Source organism: Haemorhous mexicanus, chromosome 4, assembly GCF_027477595.1.
Source record: "Haemorhous mexicanus isolate bHaeMex1 chromosome 4, bHaeMex1.pri, whole genome shotgun sequence".
Taxonomy (NCBI): Eukaryota; Metazoa; Chordata; class Aves; order Passeriformes; family Fringillidae; genus Haemorhous; species Haemorhous mexicanus.
This window is the reverse complement of record NC_082344.1, coordinates 36,917,367-36,936,693: the sequence shown is the minus strand read 5'-3', so window position 1 is coordinate 36,936,693 and position 19,327 is coordinate 36,917,367. Positions and strand designations below refer to the sequence as shown.

General features: G+C 35.2%; 1 protein-coding gene across 1 annotated transcript in view; it reads left to right on the top strand.

Annotated features, from left to right (window-relative positions):
• Window positions 1-19,327, top strand: part of FSTL5 (follistatin like 5) — a 269,724-nt gene that overhangs the window by 227,990 nt on the left and 22,407 nt on the right. Inside the window, exons 11-14 of the mRNA XM_059844470.1 lie at window positions 593-711; window positions 7,211-7,360; window positions 13,314-13,421; window positions 14,968-15,092. Of these exons, the coding sequence (XP_059700453.1) occupies window positions 593-711; window positions 7,211-7,360; window positions 13,314-13,421; window positions 14,968-15,092 (502 nt within the window). The remainder of the gene's footprint in view (window positions 1-592; window positions 712-7,210; window positions 7,361-13,313; window positions 13,422-14,967; window positions 15,093-19,327) is intronic.

The following is a 19,327-nucleotide window of genomic DNA, read 5'->3' as shown; positions in this document are numbered from 1 at the left end:
TGGTTCCCACCTTCTGCACAAAACTTAGCATCATGTCTTTCAGCAACATTGTGGAAGAAGGATTGACTGTTTCTGTAAAAACCTATGGCCCTCCAGCATTGGAATCAATATCTGCCCAACTCTATCTTTCTAATAAAATAAAATAGAGACTATTTCCTTTTCTGATGGAAATATCAAGTAAAAAAGACTCAGGTCTTCTCCTTCAATGTTATACAGAAATTATGTTAAGTCCTCCATCCTTGAGAAAAAAATAATTTTAAAAAGTATGCATAGAGAATTTATATTAATTTTATTTCAGTGTAGATGATTTCACAAGATCACTTTTATTGCTGCAGCTGTCAAACTGTGTATTTCTAGATCTTTATTCATAATCACACTGTCTTGCCAATGGAAAAAAACTACATAAAATTCTAAATAAGGTAACAGTTTTGTTTCAGTTTTACAACAAAAGATCTCATAGGTTTAGCTGTATTACTATTATACACATTAACAAACTGATCTCATTCTGTGATTAGGTTTTTAGTTCAAGACAAGAATTTTCTTTTCTGCCCTTATTTAATTTCATACATTTCAATGTCTTTTTGTCCCTAAGGTCTGGGAATTGGGAACATGTTTTATGTTTTTTATGAAGATGGCATCAAAGTAATACAACCAGTGGAATGTGAATTTCAGAGGCATATTAAGCCTAGTGAAAAACTCCTCGGTTTTCAGGCAAGTTGTCTTTAAAAATCTATTTGTAGTGTTTTCTCAATTATAATTGTCTTTACATAAGAATTTAATATTACTAGTTCAGTGTTTCTGCTTGATAAATTCAGCACTGTCTTCTGAATGAATAAATAGCTTATAATTGTGATATCAAATCTTCTTGTATTGTCCTCTATTAAATTCAAGCTTTTGGTCCCTCCTTTCTGATGAATATTCCCTGAATACTTTTGTAAACCTTTTCTTTCTTGGGCTATCTTTCTCCTTTCCCAGTTCTTTAACAGCTCGCTATTTCTGGATTTGTTGTTGTTTTTTTTTAGTCCCCACCATTTTCCCACCTCCAATCCACCAGTTTAAGTTCATTTTAATGAATCAGGGATTTTTTATCTCTGTATTAGATATAGGATCTTTTGGGAAGCAGGGAAGTGTTCATGGTTTATTTTTCTCCACTGGATGTTTGTCTCTATTAGACTTGTAAGGCAAATCCCTGTCCTGGTAAATGCTCTCACAGCTTCCACTGAAGTTAGTAGAGATGATTGATGCTTTGGTTCCAACTTAAAATTCATATAAGTAGTTTCAATAACTTTACTGTTAACATATTTATAGCTGATTTTTCCAAATTCTTAGAATTTATGATATCGTTTCCCTGAGTAGGATGCATAAAAACACTAGTGTATTCTCCACTTCCATTTATTCTTGTGATGTTTTTCCTTTACTGCTAATCAAATTGCTAGCTGACATGATGCATGTTCCCACTGGAACACTTGCTACTAGTCACCACATTAAGACTTACTCTATATGATATATCAGCTTTCAAAAATAGTAACTTTTTCTCATTTGGATTTGAATGAGTGACCTTGAAATACATACTAAGCATTGAGCTGTACACTTTGGGCTGGTTTTTTTCTCTAATACCACAAAGACAGCAGAGCTAGAGCTGTCTCAATGGAATTTGCCTCTTCTGTTATCATTATTGATGTCAAAGGCTGCTCTACTAAGCAACAACATTTATTTTAGTGTAAATAATTATGCTTTGAACAGCTAATCATACCTTGATTTGAGCTGCTTAAATGAAATTAGGTTGACACAATCAAAAATAAGCCAAAAAAGCTTTTTTTTAATGTCTGTTTAATTAAAAAGCTGATTATTTAAGAAGTCTGTTAAAATTTTATTGATCTAAAGTGCAACCTAGATTTTAAGAGTATTTTTATTGAAATGTGTCAATAATCAGGATGAATAGGTAAAATTTATTTCCTTTTGGAACCTTTCCATCCTGGAGTAGCATAATAAGTATATCTTCTTGGGGGAGAAAAAAAAGGAAAAAAAAAGAAAAGCCCAGGAAAGTTAGCTACTTGATAACTTTAATTCTAAAGGTTTTTTAAAGAATTTTTTATTTTTAATTATTTTTCTCCTTTGAAGAATATCATATGTTCCTCAAACCTCTTTGGAAAGTCAGTTTTCTGTGAATAATAATAATGATAAAACAACCCAGTTCTTTCCCAGGATCAGATTTTTATCAAATTCAGGATGTGATTGCTTAGTGGTAACAGCTCATATCATAAATTGCTGGTTAGTAATTATCTTTGGTTCTGTCATATACTTTTACTAATCAGAGATGTTGGTAAATATAGAAGAATATGTTGATGTAACTTTACATAGCCTTCCTCATGAGGGCATCTCCATGACTTAACTATTAACATATTAATAATAAGGGAAACACGTGCTTGCTTAAACCTCTGCCATATCTCATTCTTTACACTTCTCTGAATTAGCTGTTCAAGTGATAAGTAGAACCACAGGAGAGTTGTTTATTGCCAAACAGTTGCTGAAGCATAGGAACATTTCTAAATTCAGCAGTGCAGTTTAGATAGTAGAAAATGTCTGGATGTTACACATGACACGCCAGTGTTCCTCCACAGGTTTCCTATTTGTCTGTCAACAAACCTGAACTGAGCCTCTGTAAAAGAGTGAGCTCAGGTGTTTGTACACAATATTGCACTGTATTGTGAACAACACTGCAGTACTTATATGTGTACATATTTAGGTATGCTAAATAGCTACTTTTGCTAAAGGTAAATATATTTTCTCACTTGCTATATACTTGAGAACCCTTATCTAAATATTTAATCAGCTCTTATGGAACTGAGTGTCAATACAGCAAAACACTTTGGTGTATATCTAGCATGGGAATCAATTAGACTCACTGTGTTTAAAGTGAAGCAAAAGATTTAGTGCTTTACTGGATTGTCATGGGCCAGAGAAATTGTAAAGACCTCTTTCCTCTTCTTCCCAGAATCTCCTAAATTACTTGAATCTCCTTAATGTCAAGTGCAAGTAGAAATTTATTAGTCTGATAGTGAAAATTCTAGGTGCATGGGGACAGAAATAAACTGATTTCTGTTTTCTGATATAGGTTGTTGCTTAGTTAGACCAGCTTTGACAGCTGTTTAACCTGCTGTCAAATAGATTCTTAACCATGGTTCAAGTAGAGTCTTTCACCTCATCATTGTGAAGTGCTTGGGACATTTTCCTCACTAACATTCAACCTCTGTTTATCCTCTGCAAATTAATATTATCCAAAGACTTAAATTCTAATTCTTATGCAAAAGTGTTTTTATTTTCCTTTCACAATGAATCCCAATTAGAATAATTATTTCCAGAGACTGGGAAAAAAGCAATTGAAACAGATGCCTTCTGGAGACTAATGAAAAAATCCTTTTGGCTTCAACATAAAGCTGATTTTCTGTTTATTACAAGAAGTAGCACATAATGGCTAAATTTCAGTAAAATATGCCATCTCACATTTGAATATATGCTGGAGGTCAGATCAAAATACTTCATTTCATTATAATTATTGTGACTGCATGGCATAGCAAAATTTCCACAAGAAATTAGATTGAAGCTTACTTTGTAGTCCACAGAAACTGCCTTGGTTTACACTCTTACAGCACAGAAGAAAGTGTATTAAATTCTAGCCTTTGTTTGTAAAAAAAAGTTTAAAAAAATCCCGTCTGATTCAGTAAAGAATGTCAAGAAAACAATGATTTCATGTAGAAGAGGTGATACATAATTTAATGAATTAAAACATGCACTGTTACAACCTGTTGGTATTATTATACTCTTAGGCAGCCACAACATAGCTGGACATTTCATTACACTGCCTACAGGTTTGACTCTCATCCTGTTAAAGCACTGAGGACCCTTGCAGTGAGTGTAAGTTAATAAACACAGAATTTGCACGTATAAATCGGCAAGTCCATCTTTCCTCTTGAGATTTTCTTGCCCCAGACTATCTTGAAAAAAATTTCTCTAAGGATTTATTTTCCTCCATCTGCTGACTTGTTACAGAGCAAGTCACTTTTTGATTAAAAAGTCTGGGAGGAATACAACAATGAGGTAAATTAATGTTTTATCAGATGGTAACTTTTATTTTTTTTCAGAGAGAATAAATTAGGAAAAAGTAAATTGCTCACATTTTAATTAGAAGAAGAAAATGGTGGGTTTATGCTTATATTTTAAGGAGAAATAATTTCAACCAATTACCCAACCACTGGGGAAATTAATATGGAACCTCAGAATGACTGCCTATAGTGTAAAAAAAAGTCCAAACTGTCTAATGAGATAAATTTTATATTTTCAAATCAAGATTCCAGTTCTGTTGAAATAGCTCCAGGTAAGTGTAGATTTGAATAACTAGAAGAAGAAGAGAGAAGGAACCACATAAACCGGTTTATACTGGGAAAAACACTGTTTTGGATATATGAATTCTGGTGCATAATGTTCACCGTTACATTGAAAAAAAGTTTTTTGCTTTTATTTTATATTTTCAGTCTTTTCAGGCAAGGTGAGAATTGGCATTGGATTAAAGAAATTTATGACAACTTGAAAAATATTTTAGAGCCTCTCTTGTATATGTAGATATGTATATGTGTGGTTGGGTGTGTATATATATATATGTGTATGTATGTGTGTATATATATATATATATATATATATATATATGAAAGACTATATTTTTACTGATCTTACAGTGAAAAAATCTTTAAAAATACACTTCTGAGTATTTTAGACTCAAATTCAGGAAAATTTATAAGGCAGTAGCTCATCTCTGGATATAGCTATAAGTGCTTAACTTAAAGTATTTTGCTATTCTGCTATACATCCCACAAGGGAAGGTGGAATCAGAGAAATCATTTACACTAATCTGTATGATGCCCTGTGAGAGAAACACAGATTCCTTCAGAAGAAGTCAGCGTTATTTTTGAATAAGGTATTGAATATGTCCTTGTAGAATTCAGTCCCAGAAACTCATGTAAATTAATGTGAGTCTCTGAGAGACAAATGAAAATAATGTCTCTGTGTGGATTTGTTACAAACATTTGTGGATTCATTGTTTGAAGGTACTCACTCTGAGGAGTAAGAGGATGGTGTAGAACAGTCTAGTTGTAGTTATCTGTTTAGATAAAACATGAAAATAAGACAGGGTATATTTAGAATAAATATAAAAAATAATGAGATCAGTGAAACAGCCTTCCACTTGAAGTGAAAATTACCCAGAAGGCAAATGACAATAGATCACTGATATGATGATTGCACATCATATTAGAGACATACTTGCATATGTTGACTTTATGCAACAATGAAAAGCATTTAGCTACTTTTAAGAATGAAAATCCCATTTGTCCCATGCCTGTCATTCCTTAAAAAATCAGATTTTTCACTTCTCCCTTTGATCTTCATGGCTTTTTATCAGCATGAACTAAATCTTACTTGTTACTTATCTCTAAGTTCTCCTGAAGTTCCTGATGATGTGCTATTGTACACTACCTGAGTTTAGTAACCTTTCCTTATCATGTGATTCCTGAAAGACCTTCCCTTTGTTGAGGTTTAAGAGCCATGTAAAATCAAGCAGTGGCTTTCGATCTTCTGCAAAGAAAATCTCATTTTTAAAGCTGGAAATTGATTTATTTCTTCTTTTGACATATAAAGATTGAGTATTTTCGAAAATGTAGAGGCACAGCAGGCAAAGAATGTTGATGATACAGAAAAGGAAGTGTTGAAATGCATCATCCTCTTGAAGAGCATTGCTTGGTGCCAGAGATGGTGTTCTGCCACATGATGTTTCCTGTGCCTTTTAAAAGGCGTTTGATGCTCAGAAACAGAATTCTTGTTTAAGAGCTCATCATATCTTGCTGCTCATTCTACACTGAGTCATTATCTGCTGACATATCATAATTATTTTCACAGCGGCCAGTTATGATGTATCAGGCAGAGCATTCTAAATTAGGAATAAGCAGCAGATAAGTGGCAAAAAGAAATAATACTTATGATTTGGTAAATTTGTCCCTTGTGATGAAAAGAATTTAAAATAAGAGGCAAAAGAAGAAAAGGTCAGGAAAACAAAGACACTTGATACATCCTGTACTTTTCCAACTAGAGTGTTTTTCAAGTCCATATTTTTAAATAATTAGATGTCCAATATAGGAAAGAAATCATGCTATTTCATAAATGGAATTTTCACATACAGTAATATATTTGACCAAGTAACCTTTAATTTTGATAAAGCCAAGCTTTTTCTGGGAGAAAATAATCACAAATAGGTAGTTAAATGTGTTATGATTGGCCATATGTTTCTAGAAATCAGTAGTAGTGAGCATGTAAACTCCAGTTAGCTATTTTGACTGAGTGTGTAGTTATATGTATTATGAAATATCAGTGCACTGCAGTGAACAGATTATTTTTTTTTTCAAATTCATCCTTTTGCAGGAATAGAAGGGCAGAGAAGGAGGGAATGGTAGTAACAAGACATTTGGTATTTATTGGGTTTAACACTCGTAAGATAGGCCATGAGAAGGTCTTATGGCAGAGGTTGCCAAAATTCTTGATCTTTAAAGACACCTATCAGTACTCCAAGTGACCAAAACAGCTGATCTCTCTGACTGCTGCTTTGCCCCTGTGCCATGTGACAATTTGCACCATACCACCTCCCCTTTCTCTTGATGTGTACATTATCATCTCCCCAGTCAGGTATTTGCCTGGCTTACTGCTGTGCTCTCAGCCATACCTGCACTGCCTCCCTCTGCAGGGCACTGTGGTGCTGCTCAGGTGGGAGCTGCCAGCTCCTGCACTAACAAGGCACTGTGTGTCTGCCTTGGTTTTCTGGTTTTAAGGTCTCCTGCCCCTTGCTGGCTTTATATCTACATAAATGGTTTTGTTTTTTTCAGATTGGTTTCCTTCTCAAGTCAACAGTACTTAATTCTTGAATTTCTAGAAAACATCCCAAAATTTAGTGTATGAATTATTTAATCGTGAGTGAGTTGTGGTGCTTACAGATGCAGTTTGGCTAACGTGAGTTTATGTCCTAGCATCAACTCTCCTTTTTCCTTCCCTATGTTTTCTGAGGTTTTATTTTACAGTTAAAAAAGAAGAAAATGGGTATCATTTGTCATTCTATTACATTGTTGACTGTTTTGATTCTTATACTTTTCCTGTTTCTATTGAATTATAGGATGAAGTTTGTCCCAAAGCAGACAGTGATCCTGTTCAGCGGTGTGTTTGGGCAACTGCTGTTAATGTAAAAGACAAATTCATATACGTCACTCAGCCCACACTTGACAGAGTTCTCATTGTTGATGTACAGTCTCAGAAAGTTGTACAGGTATTTATTTCTATTTTTTAAGTTACTATTTAATTTAGGCAAAAGAATTCAAGACTTTCCTTCATATTTAAGAAACAGAAATGCAGTTATCTTGAGAGTAAACACATTATTAGGAAAAAAAGTTCACCTACTTTCAACATTTAGCAGCAGTTTCTGTTTAGCAACTGTTTCTCTCAATAGACAATTGTAAGGAAGATAACACAAAATATTAAAAAAATAAATAAAATAAATATTACTCGAGTAGTTGAGCAAATGAGTTCTTTAGGAAGTTTCTGACTGGAGGTTCCTTTCACTCTAAAACAGTGATTGGCTAAAAGAGAGTCTTATCACAAGATAAGGATGTGTCTGTCAGTTTTGACAGAAAGATCAGGTTTGGCTACAGAAGGTGGAGGACTGTTACTCTGTCACTCTGTCACTCTTACTCTGCTTTTAGACAGAGAAGTTAATGGAAACAGTAAAAATAAACTGCACCCTTAGCTAAGACCAGAGACTTTGAATTTAAACTTCTCTACTCCTTTTTCTTCACCTCTGGGATTCTGGAGTATCTACTTAGTGAAAATAATTCATTGAGTAAAAAAGGGAAATCGGTGCTATGCTACAGCAATTAATACAGTCATAGAGTTTGAGCAAAACCAGGTGTGGTGTGCTGACCCTGACTGGAGGCCAGATACCACCAAAGCCACTCTGCCACTCCTCTCCCCAACTGGACACACCAAAAAAAGGTTTTTGGGCTGAGATAAGGGAAGGGAAAGATCACTCACCAATTACCGTCATAGCAAAACAGACTTGAGTTGATGATAAATTCAGCTCATTTCCCTACCAAAATCTAAGTAGGATGATGGGTAGTGTAACAAATCCTAAACACCCCAGCAGTGAAGGAGATGAGGAATGGAGGGTCAGTTTGTCACATGTAATTTCTGCTGCTGCTTCTTTCTCAGAGAGAGTAGTCTCTTCCCTGCTCCATCCTGGGGCCATTGCCCTGGGAGACAGTCTTCCATGAACTTCTCCAGTGTGAGTTACCTCCATGGGCTTCAGTTGTTCACAAGCTGCTCCAGTGTGGGTCTCTTTCCATGGGATCCAGTCCTTCAGGAGCAGGTTGCTCCAGGATGGGTCCCCTATGAGGTCACGAGTCCTGCCAATAAACCTGTGTCAGTGTGGGTGCCTCTTCATAATTTCACAGGTCCTGCCAGGAGCCTGCTCCAGTATAGGCTTCCCATGGATTCAAAGCCTCCTTCAGGCATCCACCTGGAGCCAGTGTAGGGCCCTGCAGGGGCTGCAGGTAGATCTCTGCTCCCCCTCAGACCTCCATGGGCTGCAGAGGCACAGTTGCTTCACTGTGGTCTTCACCACAGGCTGTAAGGGAATCTCTGCTGGCTCACCTCAAGCATCTCCTGCCCCTCCTTCTCCACTGACCTGGGCATCTGCAGCACTGTTCCTCTGACATATTCCTACTCCTCTCTCATCTGGTTGCAAGAACAACAGCACTTTTGTGCATCTCAGCTACGTTATCCCAGAGGCTCTACCCCACCACTGATTGACTGGATAGTGGCTAGCAGCGGGTCTGTGCTGGCACCAGCTGGCATAGGCTCTGTCAGGCATGGGGGAAGTGTCTGGCATCATCTTACAGAAGCCACCCATATAGCTCCCCCCTGCTACCAAAAGCTTGTCACACAAACCCAGTGCACCAAGGTACAAGGCAGTGCTTATAGTATCATCATATTTATAGGAAACAGGTGTCCTTTAGCTAAATAAAACACTGACTTTTTTTTTTATTAAAAACCTAATTAAATTGTTAATAAAAAACCACACTTAAATAGAGCTTTTCTTCATGCCTTTTGCTTTTCTCACTGATAAGTGAATGAAAAATCTTTAAAGTATAGATTATATGTTAGGCTCGTGGGAGACATTATTGTGTCTTTAAAGGGGACTTATAGGGAAGTTGGAGACGAATTTATTAATAGGGACAGTAGCAATAGGCAAGGGGTAATGGTTTCAAACTAAAAAAATGGTGGATGCAGACTAGATATAATGAAGACATTTTTTACAATGAGGTTTGCAAAACACTGTCAGAGGTTGCCCAGAGAGGTGGTGCAAGCCCTATCTCTGGAAACCTTCGAAGTCAGTTTAGATGGGGCTCTGAGCAAACTGCTCTGGTTGAAGATGTCCCTGCTCACTAGAGAGGTTTTGGACTAGACGGCTTTTAAAGGTCCCTTCCAGCTCTAACTATTCCATCATGTAAGTGTATGCATGTATTCTGTACATGCATATAACATTTAAAAATAAATAACAAAATTGCATTTATAAAATTGCATGACTTACAAAAATTATTTCAATACTTTGGCGTATTTGAAACACTTGCCTTCTGAATTCTGTGTCAGCTGACTCAGATATGGCTTCCTCTAAACTTGAACTATCCAAATGGTTGCAAGGACTTATAAAATATTTTATTCAAGAAGTTTATAATAAAAAGATGGGGCTTTTTTTACTTAAATTTACTTTTGTGTATTAAAATAGAGATAAAATGAGTGGGTAATGATTTTTTTTTTCCTGAAAACTATACTTTTCACAGCCAGTTTGATATATTACTTCATGAAGACAGAGTAAAAACACACAGTCTCAACACAGTCCATAAATTTGAGGGACTGGAATATCTGGCAATGTTTTCCATGGTCTCTGACTGACATTCAGGTGTCAGCTTCTTTTTCTCCTCAGGAGGGATGAAATATCAATATAATTGCATTTATTAGCATTTAGACTTCAGTGTCAAAAGCAGATGATTCCTCTTGGGCTCACTGAAAATATGTTTTAATTTAGGCTTCACAAAATATGTTAATTGCTAGGCTCTTCTAATTTGTGTTTGGTTACATTATTTATTGTTTTAAATACGTAAAAATATATATCACTTTAGCATTAAAAAATTGCAGAGATACTGCAAAGATGTATGTTAATTAAAAGTAAAATTCAGTAAATTAACCACTAATTAAAAATTCAGCCCTTCCCCAGAAATATGTAAAGGAATTGTGCAGTTTTTGAATGGCATTAGATTTTTCTATGAAAAAAATATCCTAGTTTCTGTAATGAGCTGGAAAGCAGACATACAGAATGCCTAAGTGTAGCAAAGAGCTCTGTGCACTAAGTCTGTGCTACTTAGTAAGTACATTGAGCTAAAACCAGCATACTCCAGAAGCTTTCATGTTATTCCAGGGAAAACACCTAAGTAGAATTTCTACTACTTGTTACTGATCTGAATGTTATTTCCTAGGATAGGCTTAGCCAAAGACATGGGAAAAGTACAAGGGGACTTGCTCTGTGCCCAGCTTACCCATGCCATTATTCAAACTAGACTTAAAAACCAAGCAAAACAAACAAAAAAAAGAAATAAAAACAACAGTAATTGCAGAGAAAACAAATAAATAATGAAATCATAAAACCTATACAATCTTTTTACATATAATATAAAACTGTAAAAAGTTAAACCACTGTTGATTCACAGATGAGTTTTAGAATTGAAGTAAGGATAATTTGGAATTTAGCATCAAGTCAAGAGATATTTTGTTTAGTATATCTTAAAACATGCATGGTTCTGTCTTCTTGTCTTTTAAAAATAAGCATTTACTTTCCAGCTTTCTGCAAGCAGGAAGAATGTTCCAACCATTCAATGTTGCTCTATTCATATGATATGCAGTTACAAAAACACTTTTACAGGAAGCACAGAAGGGAATTTAGTTTTCCAGATCAGTCTATTTTTGTTACTTAGAGTACTGCCTAGCACAGAGTAAAATAAAGATTTAATTGATTTTTTGAAAAGAGAAGCTCAGCTCAGAAATGTTCAGAAATGAAATCACTTTTCTTGTTAGACTGCCTTTTTCCTGAAGATCATATTAATACAGAGGATATAATTTTCATACATGTACATGTACATGTAACTATTTCTAGTCCACATCTTAGTAAGAAAGATGTCTAATAAGAAAGTCTGCATTCTTAATAAGAAGCCACCTTGCAAATAAAGCACATAGGCTAATGGGAATAAATGTGGAGATAATTTCATATTTTAAAAGCAAGAGCACTCTACTGAAACTTCCATCACTTTGCAAAAACCCTAAAGAAAATTAAAAATTTATTTGATAGGTCTTTAAGTCATGTAGCGATGGTGTTTTCTGTGTAAAAATATGTTTATTTAGTTTTGCTCATTACAATGTTTTCTCTGAAGTACTACTATGAATAACTACATGTTTTTCCTTTCTACTATGAAAGTTAATGTAAAAGGTGTGCACTTATGTGACAACTAGATTTGAGGATGATTTATTTTTATGACAGGTATATTTATCAAAGTAAGTACTTTAGAGGATTCTAAAGCAGACTAAATTGAAGTGTATTGGAAACATGGATGTTGTATCTTTAGAGATACACATAGAAGGAGACTTTTTGACTTATCCAGGTAATTCTCATTCTAAAGTCAAGGGAAGCATTTGCTTACATTTTTAAATTCTTGAAAGCAGGAATTGTGCAGCATTGCAGCACACCACTAAGCGGGATGACTTAGAGGCTGAAGTAGACAGAATCATCGTCCTTCAGTCCTCAGTGTGCTGCTGGCAGATCAGCCTGGTCAGCTAGAAACAGCTGTGAAAGTCTGATTCTGAGATGCTCAACTCCTTTTTGCTGCTGGCTTCCCTCTGGGGAGCTGTACTGCCTGTGCCTGACCCTGCAGGCAACTCCTTCTGCTCCACCTGGCTGTGCCACGACCCCGGCTCTGAACGTGGCTGGCACTCCTCTGGCAGAGCGTGTATGGGTCAGACCTTTGTCTGGGGAAGCCAAAAGGAAATTTGACATGCTTTGACAGATTAGCTATACAACAGTTCAGGTATTATTTTAGGCAACTTGTTTCCTAGCATGTAGCAGAAAGAAGTTATCAAACACAAATGACCTTTTCCAAGGGGTAACTTATGATTTTAAATGAGCCAGTGAGCAACCTGGCTTCATTTCCCATTTTCAAAAGGAAAAACAAATTCTGCTTAGATGAAGTGGTCGCTTGCAACACCTCAGGAGTACAGTTAAGTATCATCAGCAGTCTCAGCCAGCCATTAGTGCATTATCTTGAGGATCTACATCATTAGTTTAAATTAGGTTCACTTAATTAGCCAGCTGGTACTCTCCTTGACACACTGATAAACAAGCTGTGCTTTGCAGTTCCATAATGGTAAGATTAAAAAACAATTTCCACCTATTTTTTTCTTCTTTAATGATGAAAATAAAGAAGTAATCCCCCCCTCGTTTAGCCTGTGCATAACATCTCTTAATCGAATATATTGTTCTCCCATTTAATACCTCTGAATCCTTCAGTTTCAGTAACAAAGGAAGTTGAGAGCTCAGCTGTTTAAAAGGTTCATGGTCTCAAGTGACAGTGCTTAAAGTTGTGGGGAAAACACTTCAGTTCTGATCACAGGTCTATGAAAAGTAGCAACTGTATTTTGAAAACACATGAAAACCGTCTACTTTGAGAAAATGTACACATTTTAAAAGACGGGAGGTTTGGGGTGCAGCCACATCATGATGATTTTTTGCAGTAACACCTGCATTAATTCCAGTATGTGGCTTGAGAATTCTCTTCCCTTTTTAACCATTTTTCAGTAAGTGGTGTAGTTTTTCAACCAATACATGTAAAGTATGAGAGTGATGGCAGGGAAGGAAGACAAATAGTTCTGTACTTGATTGAAAACCTTTTTTTCAACTTCTTAAAGGCTTCAGTATAATGTAGTTTTGATACAAGTGTTAGAGTAACTCTGAATTAATCAGAGGGCTGTTTCAAGAATTGACAGCATAATTCCTAAATACAGTCTGGAAGTATCTGAAAATATATATGTACTCATCATTTTCATTCAAGCATATATATTATGTTTCCTTTGAAAATGTGACAAACAAAGGATTTCTTTTTTTTGTTGTTGTTCTATTTCAGGCAGTGAGTACAGATCCTGTTCCAGTGAAACTACACTATGATAAATCACATGATCAAGTCTGGGTGCTGAGCTGGGGAAACATGGAAAAGAATTCACCAACTTTGCAGGTGAGCTATCACAATGATTATGTGTAAGGAAATGCAGACAAGTTGAACCTTTGTGTAGTTGCAATGTGTTCTCTATTTTCCTTTAGGCATTATTACCATGTCCCCAGCAAGGGCGGAGAAATTATTTTAGGTAATCAGGAAACAAGCCAAACAACTGACCTCATCAAAAAGTTAATGATTATTTTCAAGACCCTAAGTCTGAACTGACAATGGCAAATTGATAGAAGGATAAGGAATGCAGCTGAAAAAAGCAGAATTTTCTGTACTGCCCGTCTTCTGAGAGCAAACTGTTGCTGTTCATGATATTTTTATCCCTAATTAGAGGATAAACTGGCCTTCAGACATATTTCCATTTCATTAAAGTCATATTGACATTCTGGAGATGTCAAGCTCTGTCTTTATTGGTTATTTTTCACATGAAAGATATTAAAAATCTTGATTTTTCCCATACCTTGGAGCAGTGACAAACCTAGGGGCAGTCACTAAATAAACACCTCAAGAAGCTGTTTCTGCCTTTCTACTTTTTTATTAATTTCTGTTCCTTATTTATAGTAATCCCCTGAGAATATGATGATTAGCCTTATATCATAATTTAAAAATTAATTTTTCTACAAATTTGTTTTCCTTTTCTTCACAAGTTAATTAAATCCTGATGCATTTAATATATGCTTATTTATAAGAAAAAGAATAAGAGAAATTTTAAAAGCAAAATTAGTAACATTTGAAATCACCTTTTCAGCACCTGCAGACCCTTAATAACTTTGAGCGTGCAAGGTAATCTGTGGAAGTTTAGTTGCCACTCCTCCTCAGGACTGATAATTGAGTCAGTCTTATTATATTTTAAAGTGGCTGATCAACCTCACCCTCATTTTTATTTAGAGTATAGACAGCAGATTGTCTTCTTTTCTAAAAAAAAAAAAAATCCACTCTTAAATGCACATATGTGAAAAACATAGTGGCTATTATATGGAATTGTCTTTTATTCACCCATAAACATTTGCTTCAGAGAAGGTCCAAGATTTTGGGATTTGAATAAAATTGGTTCATAAAACTTTAAGGAGTATTTAAACTCAGTTCAGCTTGCTCTTCTGAAATATGTCTGTGCTGTGTTGAATTATCTCATGATTGATGAGAATTGGGAGTATGCATAGCCATATGTTCCAGTGGTTTTGTTGATAGCAGCTTTTCACTCTGGCTGAAGTGCTTAAAAATTTAATCTCACTCTAAGAGCTAGTGTAAGAAAAAAGATAAACAAAAAACCTGGTTTAAACTAGGAACTGTTAAGGGCTTTAGTAATGTAAATGAATAAATATGGATTCAGGATTGATTTAAAAAAAGATGAAGGGGAAAAATAAGTATGAAGACTAAGTGTTCCAGGATGTAATAGTTCTAAGAAATCTGTAGCTATTATTTGCACTCCTTTTTTTGGTAACCTGGAAAAGACAAAAGAAGAGTACACAGAGGCAATACTGTATTCATTCATTTGCATTGAGATCTGATTTTCAAAGAATACTTGTGTAGTTTATGCTGATGTTACTTTGTGCAGGTGATAACACAGGCCAGTGGGAGTGTTTCTCATCACACAATCCATACTCAGCCCGTGGGGAGGCAGTTTGACAGAGTGGATGACTTTTTCATTCCAGCCACAACCCTCATCATCACCCACGTGCGGTAAGTTTGTCTGAATGTAGGGAATGTGGGGTTGTCTTTGTGCTCATCCTGAGAACAGGTTCTGGATGGGACAGAACTGACCAATTTGATCAGCTGGATTTTAAAAGACGTACAGAAGAAAGAGAAGCTGAGGAAAACAGGACAACACAACACAGGCATCAAGCAGAGCTCTCCTCAAGACCTCTTGGAGGAAAATCTATTTTTCTTCCACAAAAGGAAGAAAAATCACACTCTTACTATCACACTAGTAAGAGTGTGATATATAATTTTCTTTCCATGGTTTTTTTTCTGTAACATTTCTACCTCTAGGTATTGAATAATTCTGCAGTCTAGGATTTTTTCTTCAATGTGTATTAGTAGTTTGTATGTTTAGAACTTCTAAGTTTTGTTGCAAGCTGACACAGATCCATTTTGCTTTAAAACAACTCTGCCAACAATTATCCATTATTTATTCTGATATTCCAAGTTCAAGTTTCTATAGGAATATCTTCATTAGGTAATCTTAACTGTCATCATTCTGTTCTAGAAAAACTCTCAAATTACAGGTGTAAATAGGCATCTGCATTTAAAAATATATAATTTCTGATGGTAGTGAGTGGTAGTCTTTTAAATGGGAAAACATGCAATTTAGGATGATTTTACAATTGAATTTAGAATTTGCTCTTTATGTGCCTGGGAAGAATCTAGTCTTCTCTATCAAAGAACATTTGGCTTCTTCTAAAGACATTGTTGATGGGAGATATTTTTCTTTTATTTCCTACAATACTCTAAACTAATAGGTAAGTTAGCAACCAGCCATATGCAGTTTAAAAAGAATTGTATAGAATAATAAACCTGACTAATAAATTGACCCTAAGTGCCATATTTACTATATTTCTTGAACTGAGTAGGCAAATTCCTATTGTGTCTTTCAAGTAATCTGTTGTCCTCACAATCAGCCTTCAAAAAACATTAAATATTTCTGCTGTATTTGGAACAGATATGTGTTGTGAGAACAAAAGTTACTGTTTCATGAACTAGCAGGTACTAGAGGTACTGCCCAAACAGAACTGAAATTAGGATACTTTAATGCTCAAGTAAATAGAAAAATAAAACCATCAATAGGGATAAACATCATACTAGGAGGGGAATCACGACTGGGAAAAGAAAAATAGGGCCAGTCCAAAGCTAGTGTTGGATTTGCCTTGTCTTAAACTATTTTAGGTTGATATTTTGCCCAAACAGGTCAAGTAGGCTCTTTCTGCTTTGCATGTTACCTTCAGCTGCTGAGTCATTTCTCATGTCCTGTATGCAACTCAACAGAAAATAGAATGAAAGAATAAAAGAAAACACACAGTAATAAAAAAGGGTATGAAATCAATTGCACACTGAAATAATAAAATCTGATAAGTGCCTGCAGATATATAACAAACATGTACATCTATTCAGCCCTAGTAAAAGGTTTTTTTTTTGTTTTGTTTGTTGTCTGTTTTTTGGTTTTGTTTTTTTTCATATTCACACGCCAGATAAAATTGCCAAGATTGCCAAAATGCCAAAAGAAAATTCCTGGTCTGGCAAAAAAGCTTGCAATAGTTTGTCCACTGCTAAACCCATCGATTTTTGGGGTTTAATGAACAAAATCAATCTGGTTTTATCAAATAACGAGCTTAAGGGAAATGCTATTAATTCTGAGTGCCTTTTCTAAAAAGAAAATTTTAAAACCACTATGTAGACAAATACAGCACTTTTCTTTCAATGTATTTTTCAAGAGCTGTTTATGTTAATCAGTTGTTGAAGAATTTGTCTTCCATAACATCTGGCCTGCAAGTACCTTGCTTTTTTTTGTTTAAATTAGAATGCAATATGTGAACAATGTTATGGGGAAGATTTAAAATTAACTGTATTCATCAAATTAGTAGTGATGTAGAAAATCCCAGTCAATTAAAGTAGATATGACCAGTCAACAAAAAAAAAAACCCACTCAATCACAGCATGTGTTTCTTAAGCTGTTAGGCAACAAACATAAAGCTTGAGTTTATTATTCTTGTGAGTGTATAACAACCAGGGGAGCAATTTATGAGTTTGAATTGCAAAAAACAGCTAAGAGGGAAATAACCCCACTGGCCTAGTTGGCTGGTGTAGTTGATTGCCCGAGGCCCCTATTTGCTCTTTGTCAGAAATCAGCTCTCTTTGACCATGCAACACCAGCCCCTTTCAGAAAAATGAAAACTTTCTGTAGCTAGGTGCATTTGTCACTTGTAAACTAAAATGCTGAATGATGAGGCAGAAGGCTGTATGCATGGCTTACCAAATTAGCATCCAGAACTAAAACCACTGTCCAAATAAATTCTAAGCAAAAAAGAGCTTATGACTTGAAAGAATTAAATGTTTCCTAACAGCTAGCACAAACCATCTGACACCATCTGCAGTGTATTACTCTCTACAGTATATTCTGTCCAGGAGGTTCACTTGTTGACACATAGGAACAGAAGTAAAGGCAAATAACCTAAAGCCATTATTTTTTTTTAATTTTTAATAATAGCTAAAGTGTTAATTGCTAGTAGTATGTCTATAAGTATTTAAAACTTATTGCAAAATAATTTATTTAAGAAGTGGTGGAACTATACTTTTGATTTACCTAGGTCAGTTATTTTTATATGTGAAAACCAAATAGGCTGCCCATTATTAGAAAAGTAAATTCCAAATATTTTATGCTTTTTTGGGCAGCAGATAATTTAGGACACACTATCTCCAGATCAGGCATTTGAAGAGATACCATAAATTTTGATCTCAGGTAAACAGTAATTCATTCCAAAGAAAAAAAAAAAATGTTTTCCCATATTTTTCCTACCACTGACTGAGTTAATTTTTTCTTGTACTTATCATACAGGAGGAGTCAGAGCATATAACCTTTTGGTTTGGTAACCAGCAGACATAACATTCCTGTTCTGAGCAGCTGTGATGCACCATCAAAATATCAACTAACCAAACTAAGTAGGCATTAGCCAAAAGAAGTAGAGGAAGAATAGATGAATTTATTGTCTTTAAACTTCCTTTTATAATCAGTGGCTAGTTGATATGTGTACAGAAGAGGACAAGAAAAGAAACTTTATCATTTTGGGGAGACATATATGGTAGTTTCAGTACCACAAGTTAGTTTTGGGATGTTAGGAAGTTGTCCCTCTCTTTAACATTCCAGTAACACTATTTCCTTCCACTCAAACAATGTTTTGTCTGTAATCCTTTCGAGCTGCATATTTAAAAAATAAATTTGTGTGTCTGTATGTATATATTTATAAAGAAAACATCTCTTTGTTTTATTAAAAATGTACTAATTATCACCCTAATAATGTCTGGAGAAGCCCCACTGATGTTTCCAGATAGCAAGTTCATGATTCCACAGAGAGTCTCAGTTGCAGATAGACCTGGTTGGCATCCCATTATAGAGCTGACTTAATTCTAGATTTTCCTGTCTGGTTTTTTTTGACAAGACTATTTCACCTGCTGACTCTAAGGGAGGAATTGCAGCATGCCTTTGAGTTGTCTCCATGACAGAAAATAAATTTTCTTTCTTTTTCTCACTTTTTCTCTCAGAGTTTAGGGAAAGTCAGTTTCCCATGAGTTTTCATGAGTTTCTTGTGCCAGCTGGTTGTAGTGCAATTCACAACAGATCTTAATCTTAGAAAAAGAGGCTATGACATGAAACAGTAAGACTTATTGTTAGAAAGAACAGTGAATGAAGTTTGTTCAGTCTTGCAGTTGGAAATCTGAAAATTTCAAAGGGAAGAAATTATATATTTATCTTGCCTATCTTGAAAAACAGCCCATCCTTCTGTTATCATTGGCTGTGCACTCACTGTTAATATACTTTCAATTATACCAAGAGAATGAATGAATGAATGAATGAATGAATGAATGAATGAATGAATGAATGTAAAGCACTGATTTTCATGCACACTTTCATGCCCATATTTTCAGTACACACAGCTTGAAAAAGTTTCCCCTTTCCCCCAGTTCTGTTGAAAAATTTCCAAACACCAGGCCCACAAAAGTAGGTAGGATGAGACCTATAAAGCTCTAGTACACATGCCAAGGTGGTTTTTTTCAGCTCTTTCTGAAGATTTTTCCTTCTGTGGAGGCACCTTATAATTGGATATATGTTTTCAATATTTGTCTTTATACATTTAGTAAGAAGAAAATTTTATTCAGTGAGCTATTTCTGTTCCAAAGCAATTCAGGACAACCAATGATCCTGT